Here is a 24746-nt window from a genome sequence, read left to right on the forward strand (position 1 = left end):
GTCTGAAATGTTTATCTCAGATCTCAGAGCAACATTGTTTTTATTTCCCACTTGGTTGTAAATAAGAAAAAAAATGGGGGAAAAAAGTGTTTTTTACCACTTTCTTCCTGAATCAAATTTTCAGATGTGTTGTAACATGGAATAGCCCATTGAATAAGAAGTGAGGGAGTACCCAAAACGTCATTGGAGATTAAGCCGTTTGATGTATTTTGAAGCATGTGAAGTAAGATTTAGAAAAAAAGAAATGCTTTCAATTGAAGAGGACTTCATAAATCAGTTTTTAAGAGATGCTTTGGGGGCCCTGGGAATCTTGGGGGCCCAGGCAACTGCCTGTGTTTGCCTAATTGTAGCTACGCCCCTGTGTGAAGTGTGCCTATGTGCAGTGTGAAAATCTGCGAATCTGACCCCGATTTGGTCATGTTCGTGTGTTAAAAAAATATGTGCGGGGCAAGGCAGTGGCTGGCCGTTTGATGAAATCAGATGATGTGGTGTGTGGCAAATGTGAGCTAGACTTTAGCACACATCTTCCTCGTGTCTGCACTGGCATGTGCTGTGTACGTGGTTGCAGTCACGCCTCCCCTTGCATGGGGAACTGGGTTAACCCGCACTGACATGTCACATAATATGGGTGAATATTCCCAAAAGAAGAAGTAATTCGTGTTAGTAATGGCCTGTGCTTGTTTATTTCTCTATCACTCGTTATGTAATTCGCCGTCCTCTCCGTCTTTTGTTATCAACGGGACAGTGTGACGTCAGCACCCAGCTGCAAGGAGGGGGGTTTGAGCGGCTCGCGGCTCCTGCCTTCAGACTAGCTAACAGACGGAAAAACAAACGGCAGCGGGGCTTTAGCTGAGCTCGCCGCTCGCTGAAAACCAGAGCAGAGGGCCGTCGGAGTCAGTCGTACTAACACACGTCTGAATGTGTGAAAAGGCAGTACGCGTTTTGCACTGACTTGAGCTTTTTATGCAACCCGCCCTGCTCACCAGGCACCACCATGTCCGACGCTGCTAACGCTACTTCAACAGACAACAACGGAGACTCTGGGCTAAACGGTGAGCTAAACGTTTCTAAATTGCCGGAATGGGGCTTTCTTTCACAATAATGAGTACGTAAGTGATTATTTTCAAGTTCATGTAGGGTGTTTCTGTTTTAAGTAGTTTATTCACATGTTTTTTGTCTCCTGTTCGTCGCCGTGAAGCTACATTGAAGAGGAACGCTATGTTCCGTGTGTTTATTGACAGTAGGGTGACCAATGGGATTTCGCCATTTTTGAATGACAGACGAATTAGCCAATCAGCAGTCTAGGCACAGGGGTGGAGGTGGGTTAAAGAATTGTCAACAAGGCGAGATGGAAGAAGGCAGAAGTAACAAAAATGGAGCAGGGAAATTGACTATTTCAACTGTGATGTTTATCCTATCTATTTAGGTTACTGTAACCAAAGCAGATAACCGTCGTTTGAACACGCCCTTATCTTTTTTTATCTTTTACAGTATCAGTCTGTGGTTATAAGTGTCAAATGATTTCATTTTAAGAAATATGTGTCAATATTTTACTAATACTATCAATATTTTTCAGATATCAGACTTGTTAAATGCGTTTATTTCATAAAATGAGCTATGTAGGAAAATCAGACACATTTTCAGTTGTTGAAATGGGAGAGGCTCCATAAAACTCCTCGGCTTGCATAAGCTGTAAGAGACGTAAACAAAGGCATGTTTATTACACTGCTCGGATGACTTGGGGGGCCTGCACGTAGAGCCGCTATGGTTAGCGCACCATGAGGCCGTGACTTGGCATGCTATTTATGGCAGCGGTGATAAGGGGACAGACGTTATGGACGTGAGTAAAGGGGGGAAAGTGTTACAGCTCACTGTTAGTGGTGTACTACTGTGGCAAGGGTTGGAGGCTGGGGGTGCACTCATGGATATCTCGAATAATAAATAAAATGGTATTATATGCCCTCTCTTGTACCCTGTCAGTGAAAAACATCAGGAAAAACTCCAATGTTAGTGTCAATTTAGTTGTTAAAACATGACAAAGATCCCTCTTAATGCCTTTCTTGGTAACTTGTGTTAATGTTGGGTTGTTTTGAAATGTTTGAGTCTATTTTCATAGACTCAATTTGTCATCCTTGATTAGTCCAAGGACATACTCAGTTTTAACCTTGTGGAAACCAGCATTGTGCAGAAAATAGCACTCATATTGGAATGTATTTATTAATAACTTTGCTTTCCTTTATCCTCACAATATTTCCATCACAGCTGCTTTAAAAAATCCCCAGGTGTAACCTGGGTGTTACGTGCACAAATTGCCCCAGGGGAGAGTCCCAGTCCCCCTCTAATCACTTGCGCCTCACCATGCGAAAATGAACCCTGCTCTGTGGATAACATGAGTTTGAAAGCAAAAATTACAATTCTGTAGCCTCCAGGCTACTGTTTGCCTGTTTTTCCCAACTCAGGAGTCACTCACCAAGCTGCTCCAAGATGCAGATCCACATTAGTCACAATGTTCTGTGCCCACGGCGCCTTGGCATACAGCAGCTGCCCTTAGCACAGTATTACTTTCACCCCTGCCCCTCAGTCAGCTTGAGTATGCCACTGCTCACAGCAGCAGTAGAAACATGTGAGCAGGCTGTGCCATCCAATAAAGTGGGGAAGTTCAAGCTTACTTTTGCATTTAGAAAGAATCAAGAGATCCACTGATGGATAATACCTTCAAAATTAACCCAGTTTCCAGCACTTAGCTTCAGGGTTGTAATTGGGTATATATTTTTTTATGTTTCATTTTTTTTTTCTAGAGATAAACCAATATGTCTTTTTCAGGGTAGATACCGATTATCAGAAGTCAAGGAAGTGAAAGTGAAAATATTGTCAAAATTTGTGATAATACGAACCCCAACACTTGACTTTATTAAAACTTCTTATGTTTACAAAACAGCTCCCAGGTTCAGCAGCTGTCTTGTAAAGTTAAATGAAAACTTAAGAGGGTAAATAGCTCCCTAAAGGTTTCTACAGTAAGACAGGTTTTTTTTAAACCTATCAGATAGTACTGTGGGTGGGACAATGGTAGAGACAGAGTAGCGACTGCAGACAGAGAGGAGCAGCCACTGTAAATGACACAGTCTCAAATCTTACCGGCTGCTGGATTTTTATTTATTTATTTTTTTTAAATTTATTAAAGATTTTCTAGATGCATAACATAATATAATAAAAATATGTTGAAAGTAAATAAATAATAAAATAAATAAATTAAATTATTAAAAAAATAATAGTAATAATAATAGTAACAATAAATTATTAATAATGAATAAAAGTATACATTCTACACATAACCAATAACAAGTCAACCCAATTCTGAGGAAAAACAAAAAAACTGTAAAGCATATCCGTGCCGATAACCACCTTGGCCAATAATCAGTCGATCCCTATTCTTTAACAAAATACTTTGTATATTTGTTTTTTTTGCCCTTAAAGTGATTCTCCGGGATAGAACAAGTTGGGTCCTATCACAAGGTTTAGGGCAGAAATTACCCCTACAGCAGTGTTTTTGTGCAGCAGAAGCCCAGAGCGCACACACCGAACACCCCCTCCCTGCTCCTCTGCCAGTTTCCTCTGCACTCAAACGGGGCCATATTTTACTTGACCAAAAACACAAATAAACGGACTCCCACCGAAAAAATCTGATATTAGTCTGCATTCAGGCTTTATTCAGAGAATTTTCAGCGTGTTACTTTCACACAAAAACACCGCTAAATAAGGCTCTAGTTCTCATCGTGTCGTAAAACGGTGCTACCTCTGCTGCAGAGCCACAGCTGGCTACGAGACGCTCCCTGCTTAGTTTATCACTCGGGCGTGCCAGATATAAACAAACGGAGGTAGTCTGCCAGGACGAAGAGACACGATATCAGGTTTTTTCTGTGGGAGTCTGTTTATTTGTGTTTTTGGTCAAGTAAAAATTGGCCCCGTCTGAGTGCAGAGGAAACCGGCAGACGAGCAGGGAGGGGGTGTTTGGTGCGTGCGCTCTGGGCTTCTGCTGCACAAAAAACACTGCTGTAGGGGTAATTTCTGCCCTAAATCTCGTGATAGGACCCAACTTGTTCCATCCCGAAGTATCACTTTAAGAGGACAAGAAGTTCAGGAAGACTTTAGACAAGAGCCCCATAATCTATTGCGACCACTACATTAACTCAGCACCTTTTATCAAACAGTATGTTTGTACTTGTTTGATATAAAAAGGCCGCAGCAACTTCAGGAAGTATAAACATTCAGAGCAGATTTTATAGTGCTGGAGTTATTAGACTGTAAATGACATGCTGAGATACAGCTGGGGGGACAGAAAGACCTTGTACAGATCAGATGAAGAAGCCAGCAGTGTGGTCTGTTATCTGAGTCCATGTTATTTCTGGCGTTTCCTGGAGCCCACACTCTTCTGTCATAAATGTTTTTTCTAATACCTCAGATCTTCAGGGAAGACACATCCCCAGCCCTCCTGTCTGAACCTCAGCATCGGTGGATCAGATAGGTCACATAACGTCTGTGTTCTCTAAACCCCTCCAACAGCTGATGACCACTCTGTGCCCAGAATGTTCGGGAGCGTCAGAGCCGTAGTGGTTTTAGCCTATGAAGTGAAGACAATGGGCTGTGGACAGAGGTTTGGCCCACAGACAGACGTGTAATCTGCAGGATGAGTGCGAGCGCTGAGTCGAGGCCCATTTGGGAGGGGGTGCATGGGTTAGGTGGAGGGTATTACAAGCCTGGTGCCTGTGAAACTCAGTCTTCCATGTGTACACAGTGTTTACTCACTGTTATTAGGTCATTTGACCTTTTTGGCATGACTCTCTTTTTATTATGACGAGTTCAGAACATGTTTTACGAAGCTGCAACAAGGAAAGTGTTGCTCTTTATGATTGTCCAACATACTGCCCAAACAGCTTGTTCTTTTTCTTTATTTTCAACCTGAGCTCTGTCATGTTGTGCCTTCTCAGCTGCTGGTCCATGCCCGGGCTGCATCATATATCACTGTCAAGGTCCACAAGAAACCACACACACACAGACTGGCATTTACAGCCCTTTCACCACACAGCAGTAAATAGAGCTGTACGGGTGAACTTCCTTGACTTTAAAGCTCCGCCTGTCCGCCTCGTCTCATCGCAGCTTTGGAATCGAGGAAACATTGTGACATTTCCTCCTCCTCTTGTTGTGTATTTTTTTTAACCTCTTCCTGGGATGATACACCAAAATGACTCAATGTTGAAGTAGAGAAGTTGGTCTTTTGCAGAAGACAATTTCAAGAAACACAGCTGAAGTTCTAAAAGTGTGTTTGCCGACTTGCTTTCTGTACTTAGACATTTTAACATTCCAGTTTCAATTTATGGTGTTAGTTTCACATCTGCTTTTTCCTTCCATGACAGAACAAAGGGTCTTTTATGAGAAAACCTTATCGGATGTTCCTCAATCACAACTAGCTAAAACGGATGCACTAATACCAATCCCGGTATTGGATATCGGTGTATTGGTGTCTCTCAAAGCTGGATTGGTGATTTGAATATTACCTCTGATATACTTTCTTTATTTTGCTGCATTACCAGTCTACAGTCTAATAAAGTTTACATTTAAATGACATTTCTGTACAGTTAAAACATTGTTTTTTATAGTTTAATTAGATATAAGCTTCAGTAATTCCTTCTACTAATTCTTTTTTTATTTTTACCCAAAACATTTCCAGTCTAATCCCACAGTAAGGCATAGGGATGCACAATTTTAGAGTTTTTGCCAATATCCAAAATGCAGATATTTAACAACTCATTCAGCCAATATTGATACCGATATTTTTTCTGTGCACATAATTGAAAAGATGATCAACTCTCTTCTTTGTTGGAAGTCACATTTTGTATTATGGTGCAATCTCTTATCACATTTGTTTTGTAATCTTCATTTCTTGTGCAGAATAAGAAAAAGATATACTTAAAACTGTATATTTAATTTGGGAGCGCACGATCCGATCCTGGTGTCTGGTATCAGTGCTCATCCAACCCCTCAAAGCTGGATTGGAAATGGGTGAGAAAGTCTCAGTCCAAACTTGACACTAAGGCTAAACTATGATTTAGTCTACAAGGTATGAAATTTATGATCAAATAGTCATTTCTGTAAATTCTGAGGCAGTTATTAAACCAAACTGCTGTTTAACATTTAAAAACTTATAGTTTAATTAAATATTAACTTTAGTAAATCATATGTGCTCATTTTTGTCTTTTACTCAAAACATTCCCAGTCTTATCCCACAGTAGAGCATGCAGGTTATTATCTAACACTGGTATCGGATCAGGATCAGTATCACTCGATACCTAAAGCCCAGGTATCCGTATCAGTATCAGGACCAGAAAAGCTGGATCAGCGCATCCTTAATTTAGTTTTGACAATTGCTTTCATACAAAGAAAAGATCCAAAAGATTAGTAATACTTGAAAGCCAGATGATGCTGTTCCTGAAAAAAAAACACAACAATACACACAACCAGGGCAAATTTGGCCAATTTCATAATTAACAGTCAGTAATTATAACCACTGTTTACAGGGAACACGTGGGAAGGGATTAAACCTATTAAATCAAATAAAATGGTTTACTTCTACCTTACTGATTGCTTCTTAAGTTTAACTTAAAACAGGAACCAAATATGGGACTACAAAATCTGAACTGTGCAAACAAAATCACAAGAAGTGCAAAAAAATATATGCAGCTTTAGCCTGTTATTTTTTCGTTTGATTTTATCAGCAAAATTGGTGCGTTGGTCGATATCTGATATGTATTTTTCACGCCAATATCAGCCGATACCAGTAAGGTGCCAATACCCAAAGCCCAGTTATTGGTATCGACATCGAAACCAGAAAAGTTAGATCGGTGCATCCCTACAAGCTAATGTGTTTTACTGCTGTTTGGTGCATTTAGAACCTGAACTGAGAGAGATAATGACTTTTATGTTTAATGAACCTGTCTAATTAAGGGATAATGCTCTTTGTATCAGACTGTGCCGGAATAGAAAAAATAACAAAAACAAGGATACATTTTGAGTGATTATAATATTTACGTTGTAACTTAGTGTGAAATTGAACGTGTGTTTGTTTCTTCCCTCAGGGTCCTGGGTGGAGTTAGGGATGAACAGAAGTGCAGGTGGTGCGACCCATCCATCCCCCACAGACGGCACCACCTCGGCCCTGCTGCCCCTCCCTCAGGTGGAGGAAGAGGAGGCCATAGTGGGGGGACTGGAGCATGTCCCATCTTCATCCTCCATCCACAATGGAGACATGGAGAAGATTTTGCTGGATGCCCAGCACGAGTCGAGCCGCAGCAACTCCTCCTGTGACAGGTAGTGTGCTGTGTTGTAGTTAAGAGGGGGCTGCATGACATCTAACTGATTGTCACCTGTCTGCACTTGTTTCCTGCAGTTTGAGGCCTCATTATCATGTCACAGCAGATTTTCCTGCAGATATGTCTATGTATATGTCCTGGTTTTAACACGATAGTTACATGTCTTGCTGCGCTGGTTAAGATATTTTTTTTCCCCATCCAGCAGTCATTCATAAATCTAAGAGTTAAATTTTTTACCATCAAGTTCTCATTAAAAAAGCCCTCTTTATAATTTCTCACCTTGAATTTCTGCTGTAACTCAAAGCTTAGCAGTTTATTTTGCACCCATACTTAAAAAGAATTACAAACATTTGTCCAGGAATGTAGTGAACCACACATATCGAAGTTATCTTTGTTAACTTTGCCACTGGTTTGGATGAAAAGACTATACGCTAATCTGCTTAACATTACATACAGATGAGGGGACAAGAATTTCTCCAACAACATGAAAGCTCAAACTCATGTGGGTGAATTCTTGTGGAAGATTGAGGCAGAGAAGTGGGGTTGGTTTGGTGTCTTGTATCTTGTTGTAGCTGATGTTAAGTAATGAGTAGTCTTGAGGTTGTTTGGGAACAAACTATCTGAGCTGATTTTTCTGTTCCACACACTTTTGGTTCCTGTAATCTTTTTTTTTTTTGCTTAAATGTCCCATAACTTTATCTCCTAAAAACTCACTACCTTCCTCAGAATTTCATTGGTTAGCAAAATCCACCCATCAACCAGGGTGGCCTCTTGTTCATCATTACAACATGTTGAGTCAGCATTGACACTGACTTGACTGTTGCTCAGGACCTTAAATAGCTCCTAAAAACAGAACAATGTCTTCCTGCTGCTCTTTTTATCAAGCATGTTAGAAAATCCTGACCCCGTATCTCTGGGTCACATGAGCGTGTGCGTAACGTTTTAGACTGTGATAAAACCGAGCTTATCAGCAAGCGAGGGAGTCATCTGAGGATGTTTATAAGCATTCAGGCCAAAAACTCTGTGTCAACAAGCTGCTCTGGTATAAGAAGAAACACAAATAGTAACACAATGACTCTGTGTTTACACTTTGAGAGCAGTCAAGGTGTCCTATTGCTGCTCACACTACTTAACTTGGCCTTACACAACTTAGTCCACATTTCATAACAGAGACCAAACATCTGCAGAACAGGAGATTTCCAGCTCAGTGGAAACATTGAAACAGAGCTGCTAGTTTTATGATATTAATGGATCAAGAACAATAATTTTTTTCTTCAAGTACCAAAAAAACTGACTACTGTTAGTGTCAGAAACAAATGCAGCTGCAGTTTTCTTCTTTAAAAGTTAAACTAGAAATCCTGCATGTTGTAAGTCAGCAAGAAGGAAAGGAAACATCTTCCTTTAATAAAAAAGTTTATATCAAATAGAGGCTTACTGCGTCTTCATTGGTATTGGGTTTATTAATGAGAAAAAAAGAAGCTCTTAGGATTATTCAACCCCAAAGTTCAGTTTTTAAGCTGTTCATCACATGACAGTGTGAACATTAACCAGTCAATCAGGAAAAACTTCCCATGAAAGACCGAGGATTCAGGATCATATGAGGCTCCTCAGGAGTCACGAGTTCATGGAAAGGCCTCTGATTTGTCATTTTTTGACTTTTCCCACAGCCCTCCACGGCCCCACAGCCCCCAGGATGAAGGCCAGATCATCTTTGACGTGGACCTGACCAGTAGAAGAGACAGCCAAGTAAGAGCTCAAATACCCCCAGGTCTATCCATTAGTCTGTCACCATGACAACCTCAACTCCTGGCACTACAGGGGACGTACACCCGCTCCCTGTCTCTAGTTTCCATGGGGATGGTTGCCACACCCAGAGTAGATAACGGTGCTTAGCTGTACACATGCTACCACCTTTTGGCTTCTCAGACTTTTTTTTTCAATTTTTTTTTTAAATTCCCACCTAGTCTCTTTTTCTTTCTGTATTTTTATAACAACTTTTTAATTAGAACATCACATTTTACTGACATAGTGAATAAGCTCTATGACAAACAGTCTGTTTTTAACTTTTTTTTTAAAGTCTTCAAACACATACAATTTAAATCTTTAAGCATTTCCACAGACTTTGAAAAAGGTTTGTCAAAAAATAATTTCAGATTTCTGGAATATTAACAGAAGTTTTTATATTTCCAATGTAAAATAAATTTGCATAGATTAAATCTTGTATTCATTGACTTGTTTGACGTTTAACGAGTCTAATTAAAATCTCTCATTGCTCACTTTACATGAGTTTCCGGGGAATTTATTCCTTTGGTTGTTTAAAATATGTCACCATTATGTCAGGGTCTTTCAAGGCACAATAACTGCATAATCTTTGATTGTTTTTAAGACATGTAGATATTTTATTGTATTGGCTCTTTGGCTTTTACTGATTTCTATGTCTGAAGAAAAACTGGAAATTTGAGAAGTAGAGAACATGGAAATGTTCAGCAAAGGATCATGTCCCGAAAACAAGCCAATGACTGTATATCCTCCTGAGACCGGGAATAAAAAAATGTCACAATTTCTGGGTTTTTTTTGCATTATATAATTGTTTTGGTTAAAAGTAGCATGCTAATTTTTTTAAATAAACTTTTAATATTTTTTTTTTTATTAAATGTCCTTTTCGGGAGACAGCGGGACTTCCTTATACTGAAAAATTGTCTTTCTCCTGTCATCTTTTCTACAGTTTTATAGGGGGAACCAGAAGTTTTTTTGTTGTTTAAACCAAAAATAAATCATTTACTATCTTAAAGCTAGCTTGTAATAGTTGTAGCTTGTTTGCTTTCCCTTTTCCAGGTGTTTAAATGTCATCAAATCTGGAAAAAAACACTGAAAACTTTACCTCGATTGAGCTATGTTGCTGTGTATATATGTGTATATATATGTGTGGGTATTGATGGGTGATATAAGGTCAGTTTGTCTGTATGTCAATCATCTGTCACCTGGACTTCCCTGCATTTCACATGAAAAAAATTGATCTAGCAAGTTCCCCATGTCCACCATAGAAGACATGATGAAAAAATGTTTTAAGTAAAAAAGCAAAAACAAAGAATGACTTCAAAATTCCTTGATATATAGCTTAAACAAAATTTGCATAAACCTGACAACTTTCTTTTCTTACAGTCATAAAACTCACGGGTCAGTCGGATGGCCATTTGAGAAAGACAAATCTTTTGTTTCATTGGATAAACTCCAACAAATCAGATATTAAAAGTCCCTGATGAAAATTCTTCTTACCTGTAATTAAAATGCAAAATGTTTTTTTAGTGAATTTATGACTTCTAACATAATTAATCAAAAGAAAGAGATGTTTTTTTCTATTTGCTGTCCTTCATTTACTCTGAGCCAGTTTTTCTGGTTTGTTACGTCTTTCAAACTTGTCAAAAAACTGGTTTCAGACAACAAGATGAGTCTCTGTAAACACATATTCTACATTATACAGTTTAGCCATCTTTAACGTCAAACCTCAGGCCTGCTGACTTACTGCTGACTTACTGTGCTTTTGTTTCTGTCTCCAGTCAGAAGAGGATGCCTTGGAGAAAGAGAGGGATATGGACATCCTGATGAAGGACGCAGACTGGGTTGCTGACTGGTCCAGTCGACCGGAAAACATTCCCCCCAAGTAAGTCTCACCTCAGTAAACATTGAGCTTATTTCCCCATGGCAACCAAACACATAAAGCTGCTTGTGTGTTTTTTTCCTGAGTCAATGGTTAGTCATTATGGAAATGAGGGTGGTCCAGAGCACAAATATAAATCCAGGTGCCTGAAACTGGAGCTGTTAGCTGCAAACTGTGGAAACTGATGTCAGGATCTTTGATTTTTCATGACGTATCAGCATAAATTTTAAACAAACAGTGATTTCCTTTCAAAATCCCCTCTCATATATCTTCAGATGAAGTTGTTATTTGTATGTTGTTGTATTTGCCATGCTTGACCTGTCGTTTGTTTGTGCAGGGAGTTTCATTTCCGTCACCCTCGACGTTCAGTAACACTTAGCATGAGGAAGACTGGAGCGATGAAGAAAGGAGGCATCTTCTCTGCTGAGTTCCTCAAAGTCTTCATCCCCTCGCTGCTACTATCACACATCCTCGCCCTGGGGCTGGGGTAAGGAAGAAACACCACACTCACTGAAGCTGGAGCTCGTAACGTCCAGTAGAGGGAGCCATTTGCTCCTGTCAGCTTTTTCCTTCACTTCATATCAGTCTGACAAACATGTGGAGCAGCTGCTGACTGAGGGGCTGCACACCTGCTGTCTCACAGCCAGCTCAGACCCTCAGAGGAGCACTTTTATGTGATGATACCTCATGTTTACATAATCCCTGCTCCTCAGTCAGATTACATCCTGCTGTTGATACCTCCGACACCTCTCATTTTTGACGCGGTATGAAATTAGTGTTGTTAACAAATCACAACATCTCCATTGGCCTCTTGGGAGTTTTCTTTGTTCAACAATAATTACTGTGGTGTTTTCACTGAACCAAAAGTGTTGTTTCACAAGGAGCTTAATTAGAAAAGCAGCGGTGTGTCGCCTTGTTTATGTCTCAATACCTCATATTGTCACTCCTGTACCAGGATAAGTATTGTATCACTTTCAGGGAAAACAGGTGTTTCCATTGTCAGATCATTTTTTGCACATGTGGCTGTGTTGATTTTGGTTTGAATTAGTTTTTTAGCTCCATATTTTTTTAACATTAGTCCTCCTTAGACATAGAGGGATATGTTTCTCAGGGCCGATAACCGATTATCAGTAGTCAAGGAAGCCGATAACTGATATTTGGGGTCGATAATCATTTACAGTAAAAGTGGAAATATCAGCGTCAAAATTTGGGATAATACAAACTCCAACACTTAACTTTATTTTAACGTCTATAAGCACATGATTATTTCACAGCTCCCAGGCTCAGCATCGTGTCTTATATAAATCAATTAATCAAACTTTATTTATAAAGCACTTTTCATACACAACAGTGGTAACACAAAGTGCTGAACAAAAGGAAACAAGAAGTAAATAAAAAAAGTGACCTGATATACCCCACAAAGATCAGTGTACAATCCTCCACCTCCAATCCACCAACCCACAACCCTATTGCACAAGATGAGCACGATTCAGATAAAATCTGTGCTGATAATCTGAGCAACTGTGGAACCATGCAAACGCTATTTGGAGACCTTAATGAGGAAACACTGAAGGTAAGTTAAAATGCTAAACTCAAATTAAGAAAATAAAACAACCAAATTAAAAGAAACAGGGGTCCCCCCCTGGGGGGCAGTGCCCTTGGGGTGGCCCGCCTGAGTTAGGTCCCTGGTGGGCACTGGGCCGGTGGTTCTGGTGCTGCAGTCTACTGGTGGGGGGGTGTTCGTGCTGAGCGCGCCTGCTCACTGGGGCTGGATTGTTGCTTGTGGGTCTTGGGTCCTTCTGTTCAGGGAGCCGTTCGGTGCTACTCCCGCGCCTTTGCGCTGTTTTGGGTGGTTTGGCCCGGCCCTTACTAGCCCTGCCTCTTAATTGCACTTCAATCAGGAGAGACTTACACCAGAAAGGATTATGAACAGGTTTAATGATATAATGTATAATAACACATTTGGCGGTTAGACCCCATCAACCATTTGAATGATAAATGTACAGGGGAGCAGAACTCGTGACAAATTATGAATATCCCCCCATGGGGCCTAGACACTGGTGGTGGTACAAAGTCTTGAGGAAATGGGACTTGGAGAGCCGATGAAGACTGTAGAGCTGTGAGCTGACAGGTGAGGAAGATCCTGAAGGTGCGTCGGAAGGAGGAGGGATGAGACCTGGAGGTGCATGGGGAGGAGGTGGGACGCGCACAGAGCCTGAAAGACAACTGACAGCAGACGAGGCAAAATTTAAAATTTGACAGCTTCGTGATGATTGGCTAACCAATGAAGCAGGGAAGTTGTGATTGGATAGAAAGAACTGGCACGCCTCCCTCCTAGACAGCTGTTAAGAGAGTGAATGAATGAAAGGAACACCCAGACAGTCTTCCTGACTGAACTTACGTTATAGCTTCATTTCGCCACTCACACATTGCACCTTTGTTTATATTATCACTTTCGGGCACATTCATAACACTTGGGTTCTGGGGGTTGGGGGTAACAGGGGGAGCGACCAGCTCGACCCCTCTGTCTCTCCCGTCCTCCTGTTTTAAAGTGTCTTATCTTATCAAGCTTGACATATTGCAAAATCTCTTGAATCCAATGAGAATATTCAGGAGGAAGAGGGTCTTCCCACCGAAACAGCATAAGGCACCTGGCTATCAAAGTACAAAAAAATCTTAAACCTGTTGACTCCTGGCCTGTCTACTCTCAATATAGTCAAGTAAAATATGATCTGGTTTTGACATGGTTTGTTTTATTTGAAAGTCAATGGCTGTTTTGAGGTAGTCTCATGCATGATTTCCTTTCCTTTTACTGGCAGAGTAGTATTTTGCCATGTTGCCCAGAGTAGACTTTCTTCAAGCTGTACCTGTTGGGTTCTGAGATCTGATGACGGGTGTTTATTTGACTTTTTGTCTGTCTACCTTCTCGTCCACAGAGTCTACATTGGAAAGAGGTTGACCACGCCCCCTGCCAGCTCTTTCTGAACCTGAAACTGAAGAAAAGTGCCTGGGAAGTGGCCTAGAGTCGATGGAGAAAGTTTTGCTCTTGCAAGAAGAACGCCCGTCTCTCCTCCCTGTACCCGCCTGCCCCCTGCTCCCCTCCTGAGATATGACATGTTCTCAGGAGAAAATATCCGCCTCCTCCTTCCTCTGCCCTGTTCTTCTTGATCTCTGTTCTCTGACTGTCTGTAGATATCTGCCCCTCCCCTCCCTTAAACCCTTCACTCATTTTTAAAAAGCTTTTCAAAGAACGAATAAGGTCCCCGTTCCCTCTGAGATTGGGTTCAAACATTTGTAAGTGGCTGGTTTTCAGGTGAAGTCACAGCATTAAACCAAACTCTTCTTCTCTACATATGCTGTCCCAGTTCCCTTCTCATGATGTGACGACTTGGGGGACTGCCCAGTTTTAGAGCTGACCACAGATTGTGCCACTTTCATGGGTTGCCCAACACTCGATGTCAAAAAGGGTGTGGGACTGAATTAAAAATTTCAGCATGCCTTTTTGAAAATACCCGTTCTGTCAAATCTCTTTAGCCTATCTTGTTTTTTTTTTATTTATTTCCAAACAGTGGTGGTTTATCGAGAAGTTGTAATGATGGAAAAAGTTACCGTAGTGGCCATCCTGAACCGCAAGCGCTCATGACTCACCCTGTGGAAGTTCTGCCAGACGAGAAATTTGCGTGACATTTTCACCTTTTACAAACTAACCTCTTCAGAAACTGGAAACCTGGGCATAGGTGTGAGTTGTGCACACAGGCACAAACAGTATTTCGTGGTTTGGTCTTGGGTAACGGCGCTGTATGGTCCGAAAAGGTTCAGTCATCTGTCTGGTCGGTGTCTGTGTTGTCTGTTCAGCGAGCTTCCTGTTTGACTGCGACATATCAAAGAGACTCCTCAGTTCTCGCTTCTGTTAACTCCAGATTGGGCTGGATACATCGTGTTTTTTAAATGATAATTGATTTTTTTTTTTATAGATCGAAAGACATCTGTACCAAAAAGTGTACAAAGGTTGGAGACTGTAGATTTTAATTTACAGGAAAAAGCAGGGAGGGTTGTCTGATTCAAAGAGTAGAATGAAGAAAGCTTCCCGTTTTGATTTTAATTAAACATTTCTTTTTGGAATTGGAAGATTGTATTAATTTTTTAGTTTTTATTTAATGGAAAATTGTCCAGTGGTGGCCAGCCCTTCGTTTTACACTCCATACAAAACAACCAGGATAAACTCATCAAGCTGCAGATGGAGAAAACTGACAACAAGCGCGCTAAGCTAACGTTCAGTAAAGTCTGAAGCTGGTGGGAAAGCTTGTCATATGATTGTAGATTCAAACTTAAGCGGTGATACCAGGGTCAGATAATATTTGCCTGAGATGATCTTTCAAAAATCTGTTCCCCAAAAGATGCGTTTTTGATTTAGCTGGACACAAAATGATGTTAATTTATCACTCCGTTTATTTTGGAGTAAATCAGATCTTGACGACGGAAGTTCCCATAAAATGAATCCTAGTAAGCGCTCCTAAAACTTTAGAAAATATTATGTGATATTTGCACGCCAATAAAATAAAAGAAAAAAACTACCTGTCAGAAAAATTGCTGGGGACACTTAAATAAATAAACTTCTCTATAGAAATGATAAATCTTTGGCCCAGCATCTCCACCTGTTTTGTTTCTCTTCCCTCAAAGGCTCGGGTGCGATAAGAAGTGCTTGTGTCGTCTCAGCTGCAGCTGCAGAGGTACCTCTCTGTTGTTTTGTGCCACACTCACGTCTCTACCTGTCTCTGAACACGCAGCGTTTGACAGCAATGTTTTGGATTGTTCTTTCATGTTCGGCTCGTTTTTAGTCGTCTTTCTTGTGTTTTGTTTTGTTTTTTCCTGAAGTTGAAAGATTGTGAATGCACAGAGCGGAAGTTGAATTTGACGCAGAGGGTGTTTCATAGTGTTAAAAGTACAACCCCCTTGTTGACGATGACGATGATGATGATGATGGCAGGGCCTAATGTGAATAGGAGAAGAAGATGTGGACAGAGATTTCCCTCAGACTGAGACAGTCCAACAGTAGTTATTGTAATTCTACATTTGCTTTGATTTTTCTTTTCCCCACTACATTGGAAAAGTTAATGAACATTTTGTCATTAAAGATTACCTGAATTAAGATATTGACTGCGTGGGCTTTTCTGTGACCTCTTCTTTTTATTCTGAATATGCTATCCACAAAACCTAAACCCAGTTCAGCTGTTTCTTCACCCATGATGTTGCAAAGCCATGTTTCATCTGGTTTCATTTGGTTTCATTTGGTTCATATTTGGTGTACAGAAAGTGCAAAAAGATCCATAACAAAATAGATGGTGACAGCTTGTCCATCATTGTCCAGTCAGCCAGTCTCCACCTCCACGGGGTCCAGGACTGAGCTTCTTCAGCAGTCTGTTCAGTCTCTGTCTCCTGGATCCTGTCTGCTCACAGCAGGTGAAGCTCTTCCAATGTGGCGTTGGTGTCTGGTGTTAGCTCTGTTAGCCATGTCTGTGAATAGCATGATGCTACTCTGCCTTCTGGTATTCCCTCTGTTGCTGGGTTAGCATGGCTAGCTCGTCCATCTTATTGAAGATAGATCTTACGTTCCCAATAATGATGAATGGAAGGACAGGTCCATGAGAACCATCGTGTCATTCTCACCTCCTTCTCCTCATTTGTGGGGAAACATCAGGCCTTGCACCAGTTAGCATTGACATGCTACAGGCTGCTAACAGCTGATTTCACATTTAAACAATGTGGCCATGGTTACATGTAGGATCTCCAGACAAACACAGGAGCAAAAATCCTAAAAATATCACTGAAGACAAAACCAGTTTGGTGTCCATGACCAACAAATGAGCCATACAAAGTAATGTTTCACTCCAAATACAAAGGTGACCATTAAATGATGTAAAAATCACAAGAAACAGACAGAAAAAAAGACAGAGTTGCTGCAACAGGCAGATACAACCAACAGGTTGGCGCCTTGCAAAAATTGTCCTATTACACTTGATATGAGCCACATTCACATGACCAGTCTTGTTCCATTTGCAGATTGTTTTACGTGTTAAAAACAATTCAGACCTCATTTTTGTCTTTAAATAACTTGAGCAAAAACACATTTTTGATCTGGTCAGGTGAATATGGCTCATATCAAGTCTAATAAGACAAATTTTACTTAAAATAAGACAAAAACACTTGATAAGATTTCAGATTTTTGCAGTGCATGACGTGTAAACTTCGTCTGAAGATTTCACTTTAAACATGCATCACTGGATGTTTTAACTACCACGTCTGTGCCAGAACCTTCATTGTTTTGTTGTTGATATTCACTCAAGTTTTTGGCTGAAATCTTTTTCTGTCCTCTTTTCTCCCCTTTATTTCTACACTGCAGAAAACTGAAATCTAAGTGTTTTGTCTCATTTTCAGTAGAAAATGTCATTTTAGACTTAAATTGAACCACATTCAACTTACAAGTCCAGAAAAATGTCTTATTTCAAGTTATATAAAGATGAAAATTAGGTCTGAATCGCTTGGAACAAGTAAAAAAAATCTGCTAATTGAACAAGAGAAAAGTTTCTTGTATAAAGAAATTATTCTAGTTTCAAACAAATGTCTCTTGTTCCATTGGCAGATTTTTTTTACTTGTTACAAGCAATTCAGACCTAATTTTTGTCTTTAAATAACTTCAAACATGACATTTTTCAGGACATGTCAGTTGAATGAGGCTCATATTAAGTCAAAAAAGACATTTTCTACTGAAAATAAGACAAAATCACTTGATAAGATTTCAGTTTCTGCTGGGTCCCTATGCTGTTGTCACAAACAACATTTTTCTTGGACAAGTTTCAGGTCCAGCATCAGCAGAAGCTTTGTGTTTGCCGTGTCAGCACACATAGCTGAGGAATATTCCTCTGAGCGCTTGTTGACAGCTTCAGTCTGATCCTTCAGACTCGGATCATTTTGGAGAGAAATAGCAGCCGAGGTGAGCAGAAACTGGACTTATCTTTAATTGAATGTGTTTATTAGCTGACAGGCTCATAGCAGCTCACACAAACAGACCAGTGATGTAAAGCAGAGCATGTGTAGGCTGAGATTGTTTACCATCTCTGCCGCTCTTCCAATCCTCAGCTGCTCTACTGTAACAAACCCGTTTGTTTGTCTGCTGTTTATAGCCCACCTGTCAAATCTAGCATTTCAAAGGTGTTAAGTTCCTCTTCCCAGAAGCCTTACCAAACAGACTTTCCCCCACCGTGACCCGGATGTGTAAGCAACTTGAAACCAGAGAAGAAGGACCTGAAAGTGCTGTCTGTGGCGAGGTGTCAGTCACATGGATCAACAGTTATTCTGCTGTGAGAGTCTGACTGGAGGAGCACTGCACTCCAGTGGTGAACACCCTGCAGTGCTGATGGCGACCGTCTACTCCTGATTGGTCCTGGTAAAAGATTTTCTATGATTAAACTGTCAAAAACTGTGAAGCCAGAGTTTCTATTAAGAGACACCCTTTTTATTGCTATGCTTCATATCTATTTAAAAGTTCAGATGCATAAATGGATAAAACAAGGAACCGAATGCAGGAAACAGATGTGAAGATACAGATTCTTAGCCAGGAAGTGAAGATGCAGTCCTTCAGCAGTTCGATACACTCTGCAAAAATAGATAGATCAATCATTTTTTTGTAAATAAAATCTGAGGAGTTACACTAAAATTTCACACATTTAACGTGTTTAAAAGCATTTTTTTGTTTCAGTGATGGGTTTGTAGAAATACACAGTAAAGCTCACATAGCAGAAAACGTTTAGAGGAGACCACAGGTGTTTGCAGCACTTCCTTCTTTGAAAAAACAAAAACAAGCCAAAAAAAAAACAAACAAAAAAATGTCATCATGTTGTGAATTTGAAGTTATTTGTGTTTCTCTGTTATGAAGTTTGGTACAAATTGTTTTATTATTATTATTATTATTTTTATTATTATTATTATTATTATTATTATTATTATTATTATTATTATTATTATTATTATTATTATTATTTTCCAAATGAACTTTTTTATGGATGACTAATTTAATATCACTTTTGTAAATAGTATGTTTAGATGTTGGTGTCATCTCATTGCACTCTTGTTAATTAATTAATTAATTGATTAATTAATTAATTTATTTATTTATGGATTTAATTTATCAATATATTTATTCATGGATATATTAATGAATCAATTTATTTATCTATCGATATATTTATGTATCTATCGATATATGAATTATTAATTTATCTGTATGTTTTTAATTATTTATCTATATATGTATTTATCTATTCATGGATTAATTAATTTATTTATTTATTTCAATCCATATATTTGGTTATTTATTGATTGATTTATTTGTTTATTTTTTCATTTAGAATTAATATCAATAATATTATCAATAATATTTTTTTTTACTATGTTATTCAAAGACTCCAAAAAAAATTCCTCCAGTTTCAGGAGAAACATCGTTTTTACATTACAAGTTTTAGCGATACAGCTGTGCAACTTTTTTTTTTTTTTTAAATATATGTGATTATTCTTTTTTCAGGTTTATCACAATTCTATTTTATTTACTGTAGAAATTTAGGCATAAGCCAATACTTATTGTTAAAACTTGGGATATATAGGTTGTATTTATGTGAATTTAAAGATGAAAATACTTTTAAAATTACTACAGTGGTGGGTCTTAGAAGGCTAAAGGTTATTAGTTCATATATTGGCTAAATGTTTCTTAAATACAACTCTGAACACTTATAAGGGCCCTTGTTTTTCTTATATGGAGACAGTTGGATCTGGAGAAAGTTGATATAATTTGATGTTACTGGCAGCACATATAGTTATTAACAGAAAAATATATATATATATTAGACAAAAAGCCCTACTCAATGTCCATGTGAGATTCTTTCAGAATCAGCACAGTAAATAAAGATAGAAAGAGCAGATATAATCCTGATCTGAGGGTGAAACAACAGATGATGTCACTGTGTTAATCAGTTTAACAATAACTGATCTGAACCCCCCTCCTCCTCTTCCTCCTCCTTGTCAATAAAGCCTCCTCCAGTCCTGCTCCATCCTCCCTGTGTGAAACCTCAGCACACCTGTTCCTGTCCAATCCAGACACAGTAGACATGTAGCTCCTCCCACTGCAGCTGATGGCGTTACCATGGGTTACAGGGTGGTGGCCAGCTTCATTCTTCTGGTGAAGAGACTCTCCTCCTCATCCTCATCTCAGGACTCACTGCAGCAGATTTCTCTGCCAGATAAAGACAAGGAGTGATGAAATGTGAAATCCTGACAGCTCAGGTCAATAATAAGAAATAAATCAGAAAATCAAAGTGATCATGGTTTTTAAATGAGGAGCATCAGCTCTGCTCAAACAGCTGACACAGACTGCAGACACACAATATTAGAAATATAGAAACATCTAGAAATTGATATTTATCCATCAAAAAGAAAAGGACATGCAGGGTGTGACACTTTCTTGTTGTTTCTCCCATCTTCAAGATCCAAATTATTATATGATTTTTTTTTCTCTCAAGAATTTGAAATGTACATTAAAACTACCCATCCTTACAAGTGCACCTTGAAACTCTGTGAAGAATTATTTTGCAGTAGCTGTCACCAGATGGATTTCTGAGAGGAGAGTGCATACTTCAAATGATCATTTACAACCTTCCCACATTAGTTTTGCCTCTGGAACAAAGTGACAGGGAGATCAGCTGGGTTAGCATGGCTAGCTCGTCCATCTTACTGGAGATAGATGTTACGTTCCCAATAACGATGAATGGAAGGACAGGTCGATGTCGTCACTTCTTAGCTCACACCTGAGAACCAGCACGCCATCCTCACCGCCTTCTCCTCACCTTGTGGGAAAACATCAGGCCTTGCACCAGTTAGCACTGACATGCTAAAGGCTGCTAACAGCTGATTTTACATGTAAACAATGCAGACATGGTCACATGTAGGATCTCCAGACAAACACAGGAACAAAAAGTAAAAATATCACTGAAAACACAAAACGTTTGGTGTCCATGACCAACAAATGAGCCATACAAAGTAATGACCCACTCCAAATGCAAAGATGATGAAAAAAAGTGACAAATAAATCACAAGAAACAGACAAAAAAGAGAGAGCTGCCAAAACAGGATGTCAGAATTAAAACTTTCTTCCACCTTTCACTGTTCCATGTTTGGTGCTCTTTTGCAAAGTCTGAACAGGTAATTTTGTGGCGTTGAAGGAGACAAGACCTTTGTTGTTTTTTTTTCTTATTCTTAAAGTCCTGGCAGTGCTGTCAGATGACATCTGATGGTTATTGGGCCGCAGTCTACTACTTGACTTTTTTGATCTGTAACCTTCAGGATCTTCTCAGAAATTCAAAACGACTGTCTTAATGGGTCCAGCTTCAGCTGTGATGACACGTTGCAGGAGGCCTTATGCCTATGCAGCTCAACAATCCAACTAACCATGCCTTCACCCAACCATCCCACCAGGGGCGGGGTGGCCATCGGGAAAGCGGGACTTTTCCTGAACGACCGGTCTTTTCCAGACCCTAACCGGCCGGTGGTCTGAGCGTTTTTATCTTTTCAGTCCCAGTCCGCCACTGCATCCAACCATCTGATTGACCCCTCTTCTAGCCTGGTTGTTGTAAAATGCCCTCTTGGAAGCTTAAACACACTAAACTGCCCTTTTGGCTGGTTAAACATGATAGACTGCTCTCTTGAGTGGCAAAAATATGCACTAAAGTGCTCTCAGAAACAAACCTCTCGCTGTATTTGCCTTTTTTAAATTTTCGCCCCTACCCTTCAAAAATGTGTGGATACCACTGATGCTGGCTGTGTTTTGTCCACCAATTGGTACCGTGGCCTGTGAGTGTCAGACAATTTGTAAAAGCGACAACACAAATGCAAACGTCACATCACAACAGAAGTTAAAAGAGGTTAGTCATCCAAAACGACACAGAAAAGTTGTAAAAGTAAGTAAATGAGTAGTTATAGTAGTTATATTTCTCTATGTACATTAGCATTAGAGCTATATTTATCATAGCTTATCAAGGCTTAAGGAAAATTGTCCTCTTAACTTCCATTGTGGCTGTACTTCAGTTATGTTGTTGGTTTTGCATTTCTGTTGTTGGTTTTGCAAATCCACTGACACCTACACTGCAAAAACTGAAATCTTGTCAAGTGTTTTTGTCTTATTTTAAGTAAAAATTGTTATATTCGATATGAGCCACATTCAACTACCCAGTCCAGAAAAAAGTATTTTTTTAAAAGTTATTTAGAGACAAAAATGAGATCTGAATTGCTTGTAACAAGTGAAAAAAATGTAGACCTCATTTTTGTCTTCATGTAAATTAAAATAAGACATTTTTCTGGACTGGTCAGGTGAATGTGGCTCATATTAAGTCTAAAAACAACGCATTCCACTGAAATCAAGACAAAAACGCTTGGAAAGATTTCAGTTTTTTTTGCAGTGTAGCTTCTCCAGTAGCCATATCCTTTGTAAAAACACAATAGTATTGAACAAACATTGCAGTAGTGCGCCTGTTTCCTTCATATTTCATTGCATGTCAATATTTTAAGATTTTTATAAAACAAGCACATATTTGTCAAATAAGAAATCAGGGAGCCTATACTTCAAAAACCTGATGTGATAGAGAAAAAAACGAGATCAGTTTTGGGTTTTGCACCCAAAAATTGGTCAAGAAGTCAGTCCTGAGTCAACAAAAATTGTGCTCCCCAGTCTAATGTCATGGACACATTAATATTTGAAAGAACAAACAAGAGTGATCGCCAACAAGGAGTTTATCTTCATCTTTACGGTCTATAAAACATAGAAGCGAAGCTTTTTAGTAGCTTGAAATTCCCTAAAAATGTGGTGTGACAGGTTGTTTGTCTCTTCCTGCCACCCTGTGATGGACTGCCACATATCCAGGGTGCACCCCACTGACTGCCCACTAACAGCTCTGACACTCTCACTTCTCTTGATGAGGTTTTGCCAAAGCCTGAGCCACTAAATAACACAAACAGACAAATTTCACTGAGATTTCCTCTGGACCTGCTTTCTCTTTTAGCTCAGGGTTTATTTACGTGACCTTAATCGGATTGACAAACTGCCGTGTAAAATCAATCTAGTGGAACTAACATTGTTATCTCCAGAGAAGTTCCAGTACTTTCTCTCTGAGAGCAGCAGATTACAGCGTCTTCTCATTCTGCTGATCTCACAACTTGTCCTACATCTGTTCCTGGATGCCAGGACCATGCCCTTCCTGCACAGAGACCCGACTCCCCCCTCCCTGCTCCTGCAACTGTTTACCAGGCATGATGCCAACTTTCCCTCCTATTATCCCACCCCCCCTCATCGCTCCATCTCTGCCCGGCTGGGGAGTTTTTTTTTTTTTTTTTGCTTTTGATTCGATGGACAACAGATCAACTGGGAGGGTGTCAATGCAGTGTCTGGGCCTTGGGGCGTGGCGACACCTCTGACATTTTTATCTTTGACATTCAGACATTAGACTCAGTAACCCTTTCCTGCAGAGATGAAGAGAATGACCACCCACACACTCTCATACACACCATCACACACACACATCAGCCCCTGGGAGAGGAAACAGAAGCAGCAAAGCCATTTGCTGCCCACCACGTTGTTATGGAAACTGGGCTGACATGGGCTCTGTGTTAAAATGTTTTCCATGGCCACTCTTCGGGGAGGGTTCAGTCTGGTAAAATCTGAGTCAGGAATTAAAAGTGTGTGTTAGGCTAAGCTGCTCCATCACTGTATTGATCACCATGCAGCACTGTGGTATTTATACCGTACAGCCCAACGTCCTCTGCTGGGCCTCAGTAAATAAAGACGTCCATCGTAAACCACACACACATTATTCTCTGACTTTACATTGTCACTTCATTCATTATTTAGTTACTTAGTGTGTGAAGCTTAGTAGGAATTTTTTGAATGTGCACACATGTTGTTTTATGTATTGTTATAAACTGATCCAACTAGTGTTACACAGGATCACAAGAACTATTGATTAAACCTCACCTTTGTATGAAAGACTTTGGATCCCTATTTCTAAGAGTATGGACCAAACAAAAAAGTCTCACACATAAAGAATACAAGAGATATCATTATTATTATTATTATTATTATTATTATTATTTTTACATCCCTGGATATGGAAGTACACTAGTCCAAAGGGTACCACATATTGTTTGAGCACTTTGATTTGTGAACCGCACACACTGAAAGAGTAAAGTTATATCAAAAGCTAGAGAGGTGAAATGGAAGCTATATAATATCAGAGACTTATTAGAAAATGATAGTCATGCGGGAAAAACAAACAAAGAAAATAGATGAAGAAATAAAAAAAAAAAAAGAAAAATAAAAACAAAAACACAAAAAACACACAAAGATATAAACAATACCAATTAAACATTACAAAAACTGACAAAAACAAAAAAAAACCAAAAACTAAAACTAACAAAAACAAATAAAACAAGCAAAATACTACCAAAAAACTAACAAAAAACAAAATACAACAAAAATAAAAAAACAAGAACAAACAAATGAAAACAAACAGAAACAAACATCACTAAAAAACTAACAAAACCAAAACAAAACAAAACAACAAAAAAAAAAAACAAACGAAAACACACAAAGAAACAAATATCACCAAAAAACTAACCAAAACCAAAAC

General features: G+C 39.3%; 1 protein-coding gene across 1 annotated transcript; it reads left to right on the forward strand.

Moving 5' to 3' along the window:
* The first annotated feature begins 632 nt into the window (after nt 1–632).
* Nucleotides 633–16173, forward strand: bnip3lb (BCL2 interacting protein 3 like b). Its single transcript, XM_074690748.1, has 6 exons — nt 633–1052; nt 7131–7362; nt 9032–9110; nt 10922–11025; nt 11360–11509; nt 13959–16173. Exons 1-6 carry the CDS (start codon nt 995–997, stop codon nt 14005–14007), a joined length of 672 nt encoding a protein of 223 aa, XP_074546849.1. The 5' UTR covers nt 633–994; the 3' UTR covers nt 14008–16173.
* Nucleotides 16174–24746: the final 8573 nt, after the last annotated feature.

This window comes from Halichoeres trimaculatus, unplaced genomic scaffold (assembly GCF_033239565.1).
Source record: "Halichoeres trimaculatus isolate MK-OKI-2021-1 unplaced genomic scaffold, fHalTri1.1 fHalTri1_scaffold_16, whole genome shotgun sequence".
Classification (NCBI taxonomy): domain Eukaryota; kingdom Metazoa; phylum Chordata; class Actinopteri; order Labriformes; family Labridae; genus Halichoeres; species Halichoeres trimaculatus.

Bases quoted from the DNA above. Each gene is read 5' to 3' on its own strand.
- bnip3lb (XM_074690748.1), top strand. From the start codon at position 995: ATGTCCGACGCTGCTAACGCTACTTCAACAGACAACAACGGAGACTCT. The intron at 9,111-10,921 runs GTAAGAGCTCAA...TTCTGTCTCCAG, and splicing joins CCAGTAGAAGAGACAGCCAA to TCAGAAGAGGATGCCTTGGA. The intron at 11,026-11,359 runs GTAAGTCTCACC...TTGTTTGTGCAG, and splicing joins CCGGAAAACATTCCCCCCAA to GGAGTTTCATTTCCGTCACC.